Raw genomic sequence first — 18474 nt, forward strand, 5'->3', positions numbered from 1 at the left:
CAAAACTGAAAGCTTCTGCAAAAGTGTTGTGTATTTTGGCTTTTGTTGTGAAACTATTGTCATCATATTCACCAGCAAAGTCACCTGGTTTCTTAACCATTTCAGATGGAGAAAATGTTCAAAGATAAGTTAACTTAAATATATTGAATGAAAACTAAGAAGTTTACAGTTGTAAATGTTCTGTTTTGTTGAATATGATTTATAACTGGAAACTGAATTCCATGTAACTATATAAATTTAATAAATCTACAGATCCAAATGTTTTATGAATTACACTCTTAGATAACTCTCTGAAGATGTTTAAAGTTCAGGTAGGGTGAAAATTCTAATGCTTAACTGTATTTTGATTACTTAGAAATGTTGAATTACAAGAAGTTTTGAATACTGTACAGCACATAAAAATTATGTTGGAAAAAATCACAATTTGCTCACTTTGTAGCAAATTGCTGTAGTCTGAATCTCAAGAGGGTTTTCTTTTAACACCTGAAATGTGAAATTCAATGTAACCACACCAACAATAAACTTTGTATCAGACATGTATTAAGATTGTGAGCTTTCAACTCCGGATTTCTACAATTTTTGATATTTGAAGGAAGGTGGTAACTAATCAACTATATTACAATGTAATTATATTTTAACAGACAGGGCTTTCGTATCCATATACAGACAACAGTATATTTTCTTCAGTTTATCCTTATCATTATGCTTAAGAATTTTTCACTGCATGTTGAATTTGTGAAATTTTTATTTTCATGAATATAGCAAATATTAACTTGCAGAGTTAAATTATTGCTATAGTCACAAAAATTAATTCTACAAGTTAATTTCCTGCTGTACAGTACATACATGTGTGTTATTGTTTTTTTTTCTCAAATGTTGTGCAAAAGCTGTGCATGGAAACATCTCTTTTGAGGCTTATTGTGTTGTTGCAGCTAGTCATCCATGCATGTGCAATCAGTACACTTGAGAATCTTGCTAGAAGCATAATTATAATATTTGCATAATTATATTTGTATACTTATGTAATGATTACTTATATTTGTATCGAAGTATTATTTTTTTTTAATTTGTTGACAGTCAAAATCCTTTTACTTCAGATGTTCAGTGAAAGAAAATATGAATTGCTTTTTACGTTGTTTATTTTAAGAATTTGGTGCAGATTTCGTTATAGAAGATAGTTTATATTAATTTATTTTTGATAGCGATATAAGACATATTTTTAGTCTTGATTTGAAGAAATAAGTTTTAAAGGCAGTTGTCAGGTGTTTTTTTAAACATTCTTTGTAAAATGTGAACACATTTCCAAAAATGAAGCATTTATTTTTTAAAACGTGCTTGTAAATGAATTGAAGGAGTTGACATTGTAGGTCCTGTGCCTCAGTTCTGTGTTCATTGTTCATAAAACCCAGTACATGTATTGATCTTCAAAGCATGATTGTAAAAATAAAAACTGATGTCTGTTATTCAAGTGATTGTCCATTTCATATGTCTCTATTTACATTGTGCTATTTTATTTTTCAAATTTGCGTCCATTGTATACAATCTTATTTTATTAGTGTGCAGTATGTTTTGAAAACAGCAACTTTGTTTCAAAATACACAAGTTTTGTCAATACATACCAGTATTCAAATATACATGAATTTTAAAGAAATCCAAAGAAATGTTTGAAAAAAATTTTGTCAGCAATCTTCATTTCATCACTATCTCGAAAGTTTGTTTGTTTGTTTGTTTTTTGTTTTTTTTGGAAAACCTGGATCAAATTTTTCTAAGTATTTGAGCTTATAGATCAATATTTATAAGTAATCTAATCATAGATTCATTAATTTGCAATTTATAACATGGAAATTTTGTTTATTTTCTCAATTTTGATAGAAAATCTATGACTTTTTCATTATTATATCTCTTTATCATTCATTTATTGTTTTAATAACTTCAATAAAAAGAATGAACAGTTTCATACTGCCTCCAAAGCAGTAAGACAGTCAAAACTGTAGTGGAATTACCACTTAGAGATTGACATCTTATGAAACAAACAGATGTACAGTGTATGGGTTCAATGAAATTTTCATTTAAAGTATGAAATTTGAAAACAATGTTCAACTGTAGATAAATTTACTATGATATTTGTACTTGTATTTAGGCCTATAGAGTATTTAATAGGATAAGCCAACTGACTGTATACATGCAGGGACCTGTATACAACTGTTAGTATATAGGTCCCTGATGCATGAATTTATTTTTAAACAATTTTGCCATTTCTTTCTTTAATAGGAATTTGCCAGTGACAGTGAATGAAGTTTTATAATTGTCAATAATTTATGTATAATCATCAGGAAGAAGTTACAAATATTTTGATACATTTTTTTAAATTATTGTTTGCACAAAATGTATAGTTGACATATTAAAATTTAATTTTTACTGCATTCTAGTTGCCAAACAATCTTTGTATTTGTGAATATATTACCATCTCATTAGATGAAATATGCATTGACCTTTAAATTTTGCTGTCACAGGAGCTAAAAATTTGTGTTTAAATATGATACATTATTGTAATAAATGCATTTGGTAGAAAATGTCAGGTAGTGGGAATTGTGTTATTCTATGCTTTTAAAAATACATTAAGACCCTTTTTTCTGGAAAGATTGAATTTCAATACTTAGAATTGATCTACTATGACAGTTTGCATATACAATGTAAAAACACATCCGATTCGCAGAAAAAATTAAGAAGAATAATTAACTTTTACACACTGCATTAGACAGCTTTATCTGGGATATCCCTAGAAATTAATATACCTATTAATAGTACATTGCTGCAGTAATTGTTGGGCAGATGACTCATTCTCTCTTAATATCAAATGCTTAAGAAATGTCTGGTTTGGTGAACAAATGGAACATTTTACAGCTTTATAATCAGAGTCCATTACTAGATCTCTTTATGAACATTATGGACATGGTTATGTCATTTCCATTTCAGGATTTCAGTGTAGAACAATATCTTTATCAATAAATTTATGACCAGCATTATAAAGGATTTTCACTTCTTGATTATTAGCATAATGGTGAAAATGCCATAAAACAATTATCCCTAGTTTATTTTAGTTATCTGCGTATTGCTAATGACTGTATTCAAAAAGCGTTTGCTTGAATCTCGTTCTTGGGCAACATGAGGGGAATGGCATCCTAAATGAGTAGGAAAATTGTCCTTTTGATATCAAAATAGATGTTGGAGGCTGATAAGTCATGCATCATACAGGTTGTCACAGGTGCTTCCGGATTTGGGCTTTCGAGCAAATAGTCTATCCAGCAGACCCAGAGCACCCGACCTTTTGACCTTTGGTTTGGATGTGGACTCGGATATGACGTCAGAGGGTTTCATGTTTCGTTTTAGTCTGATTTGCCGCAGAATTCCGACCAACAATTCGTCGACCTGATGATTCAGGGCCACAGATGTCTCTATATATTTACAGTTATATGTGTCTGCCAATTTTTTTGCATCTGAAAAAAGAAACAAAGTATTGTTAATGCAATAACCCCGCATGATGAGAGACGACAAAAGATGAGAGCTAAGTTTGTGTGTTTGTGTTGTTCTAGTTCTTTGAAAACAATGCACACTAAAATGTCTGAATTCCTACCAACAGGTCAACCTTTTCTTGGAAACTGTGTGAAGTGATTTCCTACAATTATTTATGTCACTTAAAAATACTTCTAAACACCATTCTTAATTATTTATGTTGATTATATATGTACCTGCAGTACTAAATATATGTACACTTTTTAATACAGAAAGTAGAAAATAAATCAATTTATTATGACTGAATAATCCCTTGCCCTCTGATTGTAGAAATCATTTGAACAATAAAATGCTTTCTTTGGTTGTTAGTACGGGAATTAATGTCGCAGTTGTTGCAGAAAAAATACATAACCCGCGTAAGCGGGTTATGTGCATTTTTTCTGCAATAGCTGCGACGTTAATTCCCACACTAACAAACAAATAAAGACATTTTATTGTTATTTATATCTTTAAAAAAAACATTCAAAGTAATTTAAATATGTTAAATATTGTATTCTAGATGTGTCTGTCATTGTATGCATAACTGTTGGAACAGCCCTTGCTTAAGAAATCTATGCAAGTGGCTTGCTAAGTGTTGTTTATGAACTGATTAACAGCAATGGGTTTTATAAGAAATAAAGAAAACAATATTCAGTGGATGTAAATATACTGTTATATTTACCTGCACGAGACTGTCCAGGTCAACATAACATTTTTTTTCTACATTGGACCAAACGTCAACATTGATACGATTGGATATGAAAATTCATTTCACCTGCAACCGACTTCCAAGTGAATGTAACATTATTTGTCCTACATCGGAGCATTTTCCAAATTAATAGATTTTAATCCCGCTTCTCTCGCTGCGATCGACTAAGACTTCAGCAAATGTAAAAATGTAACCAATCAAGAAAAGATTATTTTGCTAAACGAGATTGTATTGTTTTATCATTGAATAAAATAATGAAATAATTTTGCTGGGGTTTTTTTTTTCAGTCAATACGATGATTTAGCAACCATTGAAGTACAATGCCCTTTGGGCCTTGGTGAATGTTTTACTCCTCGGGGGCACTGGACATTTTGACAGAATTTCTAAATTTTTGCGGGAAATTTAATGGATATTTTAGCGGAAGTAAAATTGGTTGCCTGTAAAAATTCTATGAACATTTTAGCGAATTTCTTTTTAAAGATATTTTTTCAAAATTCTTTTTTAAGTACATAGTTTATGGGTTACTAAAATCTTGTGCTGTTTCTTTGATTGATGGTATGAAACGTTAACCGTAATAAAAATATATTCTTCTCAAAATCCCTGTTGGTAAGCAAGTGGTAACAGACTTCGCCTGGTTAAGAGAAAACTTATAGTATGTGTATGACTCCCGCTAAAAATAGAATACCGCTAAAATGTCCTACATGTATTAATCTTCCACAAATTCACTAATTTTTCACTGAAACGTCCAATTGCAAAAATTTTTCCTGTTTTTGCGTCACCGTGTCTCTTTAAAATAAATCCTGCTTTTACTTCTCTGATGAACAAGGTGAGAAAGTTTGAAATGTGTTTGATATATTAACGATGACATGTCTTCTCACAACTCCAATAGATATACTAATTTTCCTGTTGATTGGAAACGAGAGTTTTGAGAACTGAAAGATAATTTTTTGACTTTTCGCCAGCGATCTGCTTTTCTCGTTATGATGTTGCAGAGCGTTCACCTAGTTGGTACGACAGATTAATTATTAACCACCAGAGCTTTATTCTCACTTGACAATTAGTTGCTTTCTAGACAGCAAAGAAGCCTATATCTTAGATCCTAATCAAATTCTGTTGTTCTATAAGTTCTCGTGGAGTTGACCGACTTAACAATATATGGAATATTTGTGCTACTTGAGAAGTATTATTTTTATTATCTAAGTACTTAATAGCATATGTATACTGAAAGTTTTCTCTGAAGACTAGCTAACAAGAATTTTATTAAATGTTTTTAAGGGCAATGCAAAAGAAATACAAATTTGATAAGCGGTCTCTGGATGTGCAAAAAATATTACTCATTTTGCAAATTGCAAAAGTGTGTTGTGTCATAATTCCAAAACAAAAACCCATACCAGACTCTGGCACAGCTCTCTTTCGAACCAGATCGATTTTATTTGCGACTATAATAATGGTCTTGTTGATTTTAAGTTCTTTTCGGATTTTGTTGAGGTTGTCCTTGGCAATCTGGAAGGTCGTTGGGTTATTTACAGAAAAGACGACCATGTATGCGTCTACATTCAGAGTCCTCAACAAGTCCTGAAACAAATGGATAAATGAAAGATCACAGTTCCTTTGTTGGAGAAAACAAAACTTCTGGTTCGATGGTTATTAAATAAATATATTTTTTTGCAGACACCCAGTGATATGATTGATTCAAGGAAAAAACAGTTAGCCTACAGCTAAAATCTGATATCTGTACCTAAGACAAACGAGATGAAAGATTCCAATATTATTTACGAAATAACGACACACACATTGCATCCAAAGGTTGAGCATGCCATGAATGCAACATTTGGCACCCACCATACAGCTTTCAAACAGTACGTTTTGGATTACGTGTGTTTTTTGTTTAGCTCTCGGTTTCACAATGCTGTTTGATGTCGCTATTTGCCTCTAATAAAATAAAACAAGAGGCCCATTGGTCACAACGCTCACCTGAGTTACGTTCTTCAGAAAATTCAAAAAAAAGAGACTTTTATATTCCCTTGAAAAATTGTGACTCCCTATTATGGCCCCACCCTAACTCTAAGGGGTCTCTGAATCCACACACCATAAGGATGCTTCAATATTTATGACTAACATGGCCTTGCAGTTATGGAGAAGAAAATTCTTTTCCTGTATACATGCATTAAATAAAATTTATTAGTTATTACGATTTTAGCCATCTCTAACCCGGGGTCCATAATATGAGAAAAAAATCAAATTCACTCAGCATGGGATGGGAATGTTTACAAACTAATGGTTTTATTGTGTTTCTTTAGAAGATCTTTTTTTTCAATTCTTAAATAGCCCCATGCGAAACTTTAATCCCCTATTGTAGCCCCAAACTACCCCAGAGGTCATGAGTTGAACAGTTCAGAATCCACACTACAGGCAGGAAGCCTTCACATAAGTTTCTTTTCTGATCTACATTATGTCTGGAACTTTCACAAAAAATTATATTTTTCTACTCCATTTTTTCTTGAGAAGGAGATTTTTAAAAGATTTTTCTCATATATATTTGAACCCCCTATTGTGGCCCCACCTTAACGTACCCCGGGGGTCATGATTTGAACAGTTTAGAATGTACACTTCCTCAGGAAGTTTCCATATAAGTATCACCTTTTCTGGCCCAGTGGTTCTTGAGAAGAAGATTTTTAAATATTTTTCTTATTTATTTCAATGTAAAACTTCCATCTTCTTTTGTGTCCCCATCCTTACCCAGGGTCACGATTTAAACAGTTTAGAATCTACATTCCTTTGGAAACGTCCACATAAGTTTCACCTTTTCTGGCCCAGTGGTTCTTGAGAAGAAGATTTTTAATTATCTCACCCTATTTTTGCGTTTTCTTGTTCCCCCTTGAAAGGGGACTTGACCCTTCATTTGAACAATTTAGAATCCCCTTTACCCAAGGATACTTTGGTTAAAATTGGTCCAGTGGTCCTTGAGGAGAAGTCGAAAATGTGAAAAGTTTACAGATGGATGGACGGGGGAACAGACGGACAAAGGGTGATTAGAAAAGCTCACTTGAGCTTTCAGCTCAGATGAGCTAAAAAAAAAAAAAAGGCACAAACTTAAATCATTCTTTCGTCGTGCAGTATGCTTTATAAGAAGCTTAACGTATACTAATTTACTATATGGTTCCCAGTACAGAAAGTAAAAAGCAGAAATCGAGTAAAATCCAAAAAGAAATAAATACAATAACTGTCGCTTATTTTCCTACAAAATGGAGACTGTGTTTTATCAAGATTTAATTGTGTTTTGACAGGTTTTCAATATTTCGTGACTCGAATCATTTTTGTTTCTCTTTTAATGTCATTAACGGTATATAGTCTTACTTCCTTTTCAGGTCACCAAAGTCGTTTATCATTTTGAAGTTGATAAAGGCTTGTTTTCTTTATCAGCCTTCGGTATAACCTTCCGTATCATTGAATTAATTGTAGATGGGTCTTTGAAGTAAACCGTAATTGCTCTAATTATATCTTATATAGTTTTTTCATTGACATATCTATCATAATAATTCAAGTAAATATTGTGATGAAATGCTTGTAGATTATTTATTGAAAACAACAGGAAAAAAACGATTAAAAAATACGTCAAAGCTACCCTTAAAGGAAAAAAAAGTATTTAAAAATGGATAACAAATCAATAAGTGTGTGTACCTGTCAATCAGATTATATACAGCTAGAATATTAAATGATGTTCATGACGATGTGATATTTTTTACTTTTTTTACAAACCATTTTCTGACAAACATCTTTTGCCTGGAACCGTATTGATCGACAGTTGTTGATTTTAACTATCGAAGAAAATGTAACATTGTGATGATCTTCTCTATGAAAACTAGTTCTTTTGAAATAAATAATGAGGAACATATAGTGCGTAGTATTTTCTAGTGATCTTACAAAGACACCTTAGCTGCTACTGAATTTAATTATCAATTTTTTCTAATTGATGTAACTTTAAATAAATTTGTTTTGAATTATTTAGAGTAATATTAAACTGTTTTGTAACCTCAATCCTACTGATAAATGATGCAACATTATGACCATGAAACAATCCAATGCTCAGAATAAGCAATGGCAAAAAATGTCTAACTGTGCAATATAGCCGACTACAAAGTATCGGCGGGGTGCAACTAAAATATTGAAGTGATATCAAAATGCAGCAAATAGAGTGCAATTTATATTTACAAATCGAAAGTGCACGGGTATGATTTACATTTAACATCTGTCGAGTTTTATTGCACAGGTATAGTAAACAAATTGTATAAAATTTATCAAAGTTCAAATTTACAAACTACAAATTTAACTGTACATGTATTCGTTTGGAAATTCAAATACTCTGGCTTTTCATACCAAAAAAGATTGATGAAATATGTGGAGATAACAAACAGTATTCGAGCTCAAAAGTCCATTAAACATTACAAAATAGGTGCAGAGCAAACACGGACATCCAAAACATCGAAGGTGGGATCAGGTGCCATGCAGGAGTGAGCATCCCCTGCCGACCGGTCACACCGTGTCGCTCCTTGTCATGATCGAGAAATAGCGGAAAAATCCGTCGACAATTCAGTGTGTAAATAATGGCCTAACAATTAATATGAAAAAAGTCAGTCAGCATTTGACTTAATGATAGATTGTATTTGCTGACAAGGTCATTGTATAGACCATAGAACTTACGAAATGATGACTTTAATCGAGACTGCTGATATTTTTGTTTCACCAATTTGTTTGTCAACAACTTACCTCGTTTTAGAAATTGTTCATACGTAGAGCATGCTCTGGCGTATCGAATCAACTGAGAGAAATAAACCCCATATGCAGATGATAAGGGTATATTGCTGCATAAGTAAGGGAAATTGACGATTGAAAAGTTGAAGTCATCACGTTTATCATAAAGCTTTGTTGTTTGATTATCATTAAAGTCTTTTAACCCTTGATACCGTCTTAACCCTTGATCTATCGAGATTTAGTTCATAGAAATTCCATGCAGAATTCTTGTATCTTGCATGTTTATAACCGTACTTGTGTTTTAGCGAATATGCCAACAGATCTAGGGGACGGAGTACTTGGTGCTCTAAGAATAAAAAAGAATGTAACATTTAAAGATTGTCAGACAGTTTTGAAGTTGTTACTTTAAGTATTTGTCTATCATTGAAAAATGTCCGTGTTTTTTGTACATCCTATCGAACGACAATCATATAAACAACAATATCTATCTTTTTTGCATTTACAAGAATATTTATCTTTTTTGTGAGTTTTTAGATTAAAAAGAACCTATATAGATTTGTCATAGGATTGGCGTGACGTCGCTGTCTAACTTCTCGATTTTCTTGAGTTCAGATTTGAATCTGAGAAACTCTCCAGAGGAAATTTCAGTAGAGTGTTTCGTAGATCATTTTGTTTATGACGTATGAACATTGTTTCCTTTAAACCATTCTGAAGTACATGTAATTGCATACCAACAACATTATATTATACAAGCCAAAGTCCTTGTCTCCGTGACCCCAGGCGAAAACAAATGGTGCAAATAAGGAAATAGCAAAGCGGACTTTTCACAAGATAATGCAAGGAAGGAAAAAAAATATTACAGGAACCAAAAAAAATATCACGACCTTTAAACCCCTGACCCCAAAACAATCCCAGCGGAATCTTCATCAGATGAACCCCAGGGGCAAATTTGATATCATTCCAATAAAACCCTTTTTCAAGCTGTTGAATAAACACCAAAAATACTAATAAGCAACAGTAGCTAGATTCATCCTTTCATCCCTGACCCCAAATGCAACCCAAGCCTGGTTCTGTATCTGTACGAATTATGGAGAAAATATAATCGTCATAACCAAAACCTTTATATTTTGTGCTAGTATTGCTTGCAAATTGAAATATTTTTAGCAACAGACATAGCAGAAACCTCACCTCTTGACCCCATTACCCTAATAGCAATCCCAGGCGAGTTCTTTCATCAGACCAACTCATCATGCAAATATGAACTCATAACTTGAACCCTTCTAATACATAGAAATCAAAACTGGTGAAAAAAATAATCTTTGATGTATAGCCTAAAAGTATATTGATTATATTCATGGAGAAAATTGCTAAAGTGCCACCAGCATGATTGGGTCTGACACTTGGCTTACAAATAATTTATAAAGTTTATACATTTGTATATTATATACAGAAATATTTTGAGACTGTTCACGATACCTGATTTTCAGTGACGTCATGGAATTCTAAAGTAGATTCCTCTCCATCTAAAAGAACCGAAACAGTCATTTCATCATCTTCATCGCCTAAAAAAGGGGAAAACATTTAAAATGGCAAGAAATAATCCAAACATTCAAACATTTTTTTTTGCACGGGAAATTTAATCAAAGATCCTCTGTATTTGTTCACTGTTAAAACATTGAAAAGCAGAACTTTGTGTAAAGTGTGCCTAGATTTATGAGAGTGTTTCTTTAATGTGCTAGAGATTTAAGCTTTATATATATATATATATATATATATATATATATATATATATATATATATATATATATATATATATATATATACATATATATATATATATATATATATATATATATATATATATATATATATATATAATTCGAAGTTATTTTGAATTTACAGGATGGCAGTAAATACCGGTAATATAAAATTTACAAGATGACCTAGTAAATACAAAATTTACAACATGACACAGTAAATACGGAATTTACGTGACTCAGTAAATACAAAATTTACAGCATGATATCCTCTTTTAAAACTAAAATACATTGCAAGTTTTCAAAACATACATGTATATCAAACACACATACAAACTGTCGAGGGTTTATTTCCTCAATTTAATTAGCGTGAAGTAGCGCCGCCGTCGGAATATAAAGACGAAGAAGGGGGAAGAATACCTGAGGGCAATGAAACGGCCACTTTGTGATTTGAATATGTCATATGTCCTGTGTTACTGTTCAGGAAATCAATGCACTGTGTTTTCAGTGAAAGTTCAAATATTTTGTTTCCAAGAATATATTTTTACCAAAATTACGGCCTTCCACGATAAGCAATATTAAACTTCATTTTCTTCAAATTCTAAACGAACATTTCAAGTTGCTTCAAACTGCATGGTGATTTGTTGATTTCTTTTCTTGGAATATTGATGAATGCTGATATAAACTTCAACTAATCTTGGATGCATCTCAATAAAATATCAGTCAGCAAAAGGCAGTTTTGAAATTTCTAGTCAAATTGAATTATATACAGGATTTTTGCTTACTGAAGACGTGTTCAATAAATAAATAACAATGATGACCGGGTTTTTGATGATTCCGATTACAAGCTGCAGTTTTTACTTATAATAACCATTCTCTGTGCTTTTTCTTCTGATGGAAATTATATATTCTATTTGTTCTTTGTAATTTAATAGGCTTAATGGAACACAGCAATAAGCAAATGAAGACAATTTTTACTCCTCCCAAAGTGAAAAACCCTAAGAGCATCAGAATTGAACTGGTCAGTGTTCGACTTAGTGAGATTCATCCTGAAATTAATTAAGCTGGGTATCTCAATAAGTCTTCGGCTTTGGTGACAGCTGCTGATCGACCTTCCGACCACTTTTGGATTCATTTCATAAGGACAGAATCTTTAAAGCCCTTGTTAGCTGTAAATGATGATTTTCTTCTGAATCACACAAAAAGTCGATATCGTAGCCATTAAATGATGTTGTCAGAGCTATCTACCAGACGTCATGGGGCGACTGTATCTGCACTTAACTCATTTGATTTACTTTGCTGACTTCGTGAAAGTAACATGATTCAGATTACAAAGTTGTCATTTAAAGATTACTACTGACCAATATATATATATAGGGCATACTTAAGTTTTAAAAAATATGTATATTTGCTATTCGTTTATGCAATTGGAAGTTTTTGAGATAAACGAATTGCATTTAACAACAGGTAAAAAAAATCCAAAATTAAATAATAAATATTTAATGGAAACAAACTTATAAGAATCTCAAAACAAGCACAAGAACTTTTGTAGATGGTATGCATTAGGCATTTTGGTAATCATTCGTGAAGTAAAAGGTCTTAAATCTTTTGTGTTCAAAGAAAGCCACAAAGTAACGAATTCTTAGATATTTCGACAAAAGAAGCAAGACCCAGTGTCTGTTCCAAGCATGTGTGACTTTATTTACTTTCTGTCAATAACGCTCTTTAATCCCAATCCGGAAGATGAAGTGGTGCCCTCCATAAACAACAAAATGCGAAATAGACAAACAAAGAGTTTGTGGCAAGACTCCAAAGACTTACTCTGTTATTATTCGGATCGCTCTTGCTTTATAGAAACAGAAAATTAATTTCCACGCCGGAATACCGACGGAATGGGATTTTTTCTCTTGCATATTGAATGTAACCTTTTGGCAAATTTGATCGTCGAAAAAGCAGCGAACTATTTGGCGTCTAATTTGAATTTCTAATGAATTATAGATTGTATTTATTGAAATTGGGATGGGAGTCGACCAATAACTTTCTTTTTAATGTTATCAGCCTTCTTAATGGCATGCCGTATGGATTGATATCGAGACGATAAAACAGCACGCGCATTTCTGCTTGATACATTTTCAGGAAGCAGATAACAGAATCACTGCAGAAGTCAAATTATGAAGGGAAAAACATCTCTGTCCCTTATTACTTTGCCTGGAAACCTTTGATGCATTATTATTATCAATGAAAAAGTTTCTAATCTGTATGAAACCCTGCATACTTCTGAACGAAAAATATATAGTTGCATTCTTTCCAGACAAAGCACCCCACTTAACAAAATAGAATAGGACTTCAATCTACTCGTTCTTCGTTAATCATTCTATCCATGTCTTTTATACGCTTATGAATCCCTAAATCTACTGCAAGGGCACTGACCAGAAGAAATTTTCTTTCTGCTTGCTTCAAACTCGGTGTGTACTCTACTGTAATATACGTGTATACGTATATTTTCAAATTCGTTGGCTCAAACTGATTGCATTGAAGTTTCAAGGCATTTATGAAATTTATACTTCTGGGAGTGGAGAGGACATACAAAACCAATTTATAGTTTATTTTATACCGGTATTCATATATATTGGACACATCATATTTATTTCATTATTATAGAGTTGTAAAATTATAATCTTTATAAATTTCCGTGTGGCTCTTGTATTTATAAAGGAAAAAAAATACTGTATACACAATTGTGCACTTTAAAAAAATGTTTTTAAAGCATATCCACAACAATTCATTTTCTAATCATCGAACTGCCTTTCACGGCGTTTCTCCCGGAATAATTTGTCGATTGATAAAATAAACTAAAAAAAAAAAAAGGAAGAGAAAAATAAGAGAAACGAAACGCCACGTAATCCGTAAAAAAAGTTCACACCAACCCTAAACAAGCAATTAATTCTCTCCCTTGGTAAAATATCTGACATCTTTATTGGCGATAATAAGATTACTCTTTCCTTAAGACTGACTAGAAGGGTCTTTCTCGGTACAAGAAGAATGAATTTACGTTGTCTGAGGACCTAATTTACTGTACCAAGCGGGAGTAACGTTGACACATCAGAGAAGGTCTAAATGACAAGCTTAAAATGGGATTACACAGTACAAATTGTCTTCAACGTCTTTGAAGCTGCAAAATATTCATACCTTGGGTCTAACAAAACTCTGACACTTAGATAAATTGAACACATTTCAAAGACCCTTACTAAGCTTCCAAAATTCTTCATTTCAGCAGTAGTTTCTATGAATTTGTGTAGGGAAATTTTGTTTAACAAATATAATATTTTATATCAAAACTCTTGAATTGGTTTAATAGAACAGTCTGAAAGACCATCCAAAATTCTTAAGCTAAATGATAGAACGGAGTAAATGTTCATAGACATAAAATTGTAACGACCTGTTATATGGCATAGACAATGACCATTCAACTCTCCATCTTTGAAAGGGGGAGCATATTTAGAGAAGGGATAAAATGGATGAATACATTTAAAAAAAATGAATATGCAAACTCGAAAACTATCACGTTCTTGTTAGAACCTAAAACACTACCAATTCACCCACAACGCTTCCAATACATTAATTATTACATAATAACAGAATTAAAGAAAAGAACGACTGGCTCGTTCATAACTTAAGCAAAGATTGAAAACACACACTCACACATATAATTTTGGGTCCAAAATAGGTGGCTTTAAAAATGTTGAATAAATAAGCTCATATTAATGAAACATCAAGAAATATGAAAGCCGGGCTTCTAAATTTTGCTAAGTTTCTCTCTATCTTAAACGAATATTAATTGTTCGTGAATGACAATGAATACAGTATTACATTTACTGGGGGAGTACCGGTAGTATGCATGAAGGTATAGTTGACCGTCAACATATCCTTGAACTCACTTTGAATTAGTCGATAGATATCGATCAGGCAGTATATTAAATGCTTATAAGTAATCCTTATTGGTCTTCATGTATGAACATAGTTTATTAAAAGAGCTGTATCACAAATCAATAGCAGGAAAATCCAAGAGAGAGATTGACTTCCGGTCCCACAAGGTCTGTTAGTGCGGCGGTAAAGAGGCTAGTTGTACTAGGGGTATTGATATAATCGAGTCCCTTAACAATAGATGCCGACTTGGAGCTCACCATAATTAGGAAACTAATTTTCATTTATCACTAATCCCCCGAGATCTTCTTGCATATTGACATGTTTCAAGATGTAACCCGGTCAAATACGACAAACCAGTTACAGTAGCATAAATATTATACAAGTAGCAATGAATTATTTCTCTCTAAAATCAATTTCAAACTGTTTTGAATAAAAGAGTCACTGAGAAACAAAGCTGTCATTAGTCTTAACTACATACAAAATTATATTATATTCCGTTCATGAGTTGCTACCGGTATTTGAAAAGAGTAACTGAGTTAACTTGTACAATGTACTGTCATATAGGTTCTGTAGTGTTATGATGGCGACAGATAATGTATCTTAAAACATACCGATATGACATGCACAGTGTCAAATTGTACCTGTAAATTACATTTTTAAAGGAATTCTATATTAGTAAATAAAAATAATTAATAGCCTTTCGTAGTTTTTAAAATTATTACATATATTTGGAATTTTCCTACTATGAACAGACGCCCGCGTGGCGCAGTGCTTAGAGCGTCTGCTCTAGAGTCGCGGAGTAAGGAGATGATCCTTACGTCGCGGGTTCGAATCCCACTGTGGGACGTGGAGACCGGTCCTTCGGATGAGACCGTATAAAGCTAGAGGTCCCGTGTCGCAGTAGGTGCTGGCACGAAAAAGGTCCCTCACTGCTCAATGGCCCTAAGTGCAGAGTTTAGGTCAAAATTTGCAGCTCTCCACCGGCAAGTGGTGGTGTCTCCACATGAGTGAAAAATTCTCGAGAGGGACGTTAAAAAACAAACAAAAAAACGATGAACAACTCTCTTTGCGCATCTTACAAATATTATGGCTAACACAATTTTGAAAAATAAATAAAATAATACAAACCAATTGAAATTTCAAATCCACCCATATACTCGGAAGTCTTGAACTGGTTAACAAGAGCAGTTTTTCCAACACCCACGGATCCACATAGCGCCACCCTGTACACATTCGGAATAGAAGTAGAGGTAGCCTGTTTATTAGCGTTGTCAAAGTCCACACTGTCCGATTCACTCAATACTCTTTGCCTGTGTTTTTCTCTATGTGAAATATGTTCAGAAAAACTTCCGTCAGACGCTAAACTTGAATTGCTCTGGCGAAAGGTATCGCCGCGGTTGACAATACCTTTTGACGTCATTTTAAACGACCGCACGCGACGTAATGGTTCTCCGTCGGTGCCGCCTTTCACCGAAAGCAACTCCTTGCCCCCAGTGTCGGGCATGCTATTTCGCCTCGGGACATCAATGAGTTTTTGCACCCCACGGGAACGAGGCTTATTTTTGAAAGAATTTGTCCTGGATGAGGGCGCGGATCCATGATTGTTGTATCGAAAGTGACTTGAATTTGCGAGTTCCATTGCAAGTACACCACAAGGTTAAACAAACCGCTTGATTTTATCCTCAGTGAAAATCACGTGGAATTACATTTTTTGCTCAAAATTTGCACTTTAACACGTTTGCAGCGTCCTTAAAGATTATAAATCCTAGTGGAGTTTTATCTACGGCATCATTTTCTTTTTATATACATGTATCTTCAAATATTGATCCATGTCATTCAGGCGATGGCAAGGATAAACGTTCGTTGCCAATTGCAGCAGATACAGTTTTCCACGTGACTGAAGAGAGTTCGCGCCGAAACAACAGCCGCCAGCATGCATGCACATTCTGAAGAAATAAAAAATATTAGGGAATCTTATATTTACGGGAGATGTGATTTGCCGCTATGTCAATCTCTCCGAAAAATAACTAAGCAAAACAAGACTTCGTGTTTTATATATTGGATCGATCTCATCAGCAAACAATGCCATGACAAATGTAATCGAATTATTCCTGATCAAAATAATACAGTGTTTGAAAAATTGCAAATGATGTGTAATGGACAGCTTCCCATCATATATATTTTAAGGTATTTTTGGAAATAAAATGAGAAAATTGTCATTAGTGAGATCTTCATGTAAGCGTTTTTGTGCATTATTGATGCCAAAATTAATGTGCATACACATGTAAATCTTTCTGTTTTATATACCTCGGGGAAGCAGCAGGGTTCAATCACTATTAATATGTTCTTATTCGTTTCAAGGGCCCGTGTTTTTTGCCCTGTTCACGATTGGTAATATTTAAGTGGATTTATTAGCTTGACGACTGTTCGTTATCTTCACTCAGACAATTTACATGTATAATACGAGGGTTGATCCAAAAGTAACAATTGCTATAAAATCTTTAATAATTGTAAGTCATCAACACAATTTGACATAATAAAAACCCTATCTATTTCAAGTTTTGCTCAAAATGTCATTAGATTATATAAAATACTTTTTTAAAATAGTAAGATAAACACAACGATAGGTTTTGTCTATCGCCACACGGCAAGAATGTTACTGACCTCGTTATGACGTTGCTTTCCGCAATCATTTTGAGTTTATTTTCCGTTATTTCCCGATCATGACAAGGAGCACACTGCGGGTGTGACCAGTCGGCAAGGGATGCTCACTCCTCCATGGCACCTGATCCCACCTTTGATGTTTTGGAGGCCCGTGTTTGCTCTGCTCCTATTTTGTAATGTTTAATGGACTTTTGAGCTTGAATACTGTTTGTTATCTCCATATATTTCATTCGTATATATTCTTAACCTCTCACGTGCTTCTTTTTACTATAATCTTTATATATACTACCATTTTGCAATAGAAGTCTTGTTTTGAGTTGTAGCATTAAAATTATTTGAACTTTGTCCAAATGTTATTTCTAAATGCATTCCTATTTGCGTAAATCTTATTTATCAGTGTCCAAGAAACGTCATAACAACGTCGGTACATTCTTGCTGCAGCGATAGACGAGATGCAAAGTTGTGTTTATTTTAATATTTTATAAAGAATTGTATAATTATATCTAAATGAAATTTTAGGACAAAAGCCAAAATAGATAGAGGTATTAGTATGTAAAGTTTTGTTGAAAACTTACGATTATTAAAGATTTTATAGCAGTTGTGAGATTACTTTAGGATCAATCCTCGTAATAAAACAAAACACTTTTAACGCTCAAGAAGCGCTGGTATGCATTTTTAGGACGTACAGAGTATACACAGGCCTTTACGAAGCATTTCAGTTAAGGACATACGCAACGTACCTTACCCACTGATAATTTTTCAAGATATTCTTAATGTAAGATTATAGTGCCATCAGATGTTCGTAGACAAAAAATCAGCATGCATTACCAGGGATTTTGAAAAGATATCAATTGATGAAAATTCTTGTATATTTCAAAGAAAAATATACTAAAATTACTAAACATATATTCTAGATGTTTTGTTTATCCAAACTTCTTTTAAAAGAAGTGTACAACAGCATACATAAACATTAAAATGTAGCACACAGTTCCTTTAGGTATTTGGAACTCTTCACTTCCAGGGAAAAAGGCAATAAAGTTCAAACTACGTTACGTATGTCCTTAAGGGCACTATCAACTACTATACATTCCTTAACAAAAAAGGGCATCAGAC

General features: G+C 33.1%; 1 protein-coding gene across 1 annotated transcript; it reads right to left on the reverse strand.

Annotated features, from left to right (window-relative positions):
• Window positions 1-2735: 2735 nt before the first annotated feature.
• LOC133171944 (GTP-binding protein GEM-like) lies at window positions 2736-16640 on the reverse strand. The gene is made up of 4 exons (XM_061306737.1): window positions 15826-16640; window positions 10490-10575; window positions 5653-5836; window positions 2736-3497 (listed from the first exon to the last, which is right to left on the reverse strand). Exons 1-4 carry the CDS (start codon window positions 16334-16336, stop codon window positions 3241-3243), a joined length of 1038 nt encoding a protein of 345 aa, XP_061162721.1. The 5' UTR covers window positions 16337-16640; the 3' UTR covers window positions 2736-3240.
• Between the last annotated feature and the right edge of the window lie 1834 nt (window positions 16641-18474).

This window comes from Saccostrea echinata, unplaced genomic scaffold (genome assembly GCF_033153115.1).
Source record: "Saccostrea echinata isolate AGI-Se365-2 ecotype Australia unplaced genomic scaffold, CSIRO_AGI_Sech_v1 ptg000054l, whole genome shotgun sequence".
Taxonomy (NCBI): domain Eukaryota; kingdom Metazoa; phylum Mollusca; class Bivalvia; order Ostreida; family Ostreidae; genus Saccostrea; species Saccostrea echinata.

What these genes read in the sequence shown, in the direction of transcription:
- LOC133171944 (XM_061306737.1), bottom strand. Translation starts at nt 16,336, where the DNA reads ATGGAACTCGCAAATTCAAGTCACTTTCGATACAACAATCATGGATCC. An exon ending in ATGACGTCACTGAAAATCAG is followed by an intron (nt 5,837 to 10,489) that starts GTATCGTGAACA and finishes CATTTGTTTCAG; the next exon opens with GACTTGTTGAGGACTCTGAA. An exon ending in GAGAGCTGTGCCAGAGTCTG is followed by an intron (nt 3,498 to 5,652) that starts GTATGGGTTTTT and finishes TTCTTTTTTCAG; the next exon opens with ATGCAAAAAAATTGGCAGAC.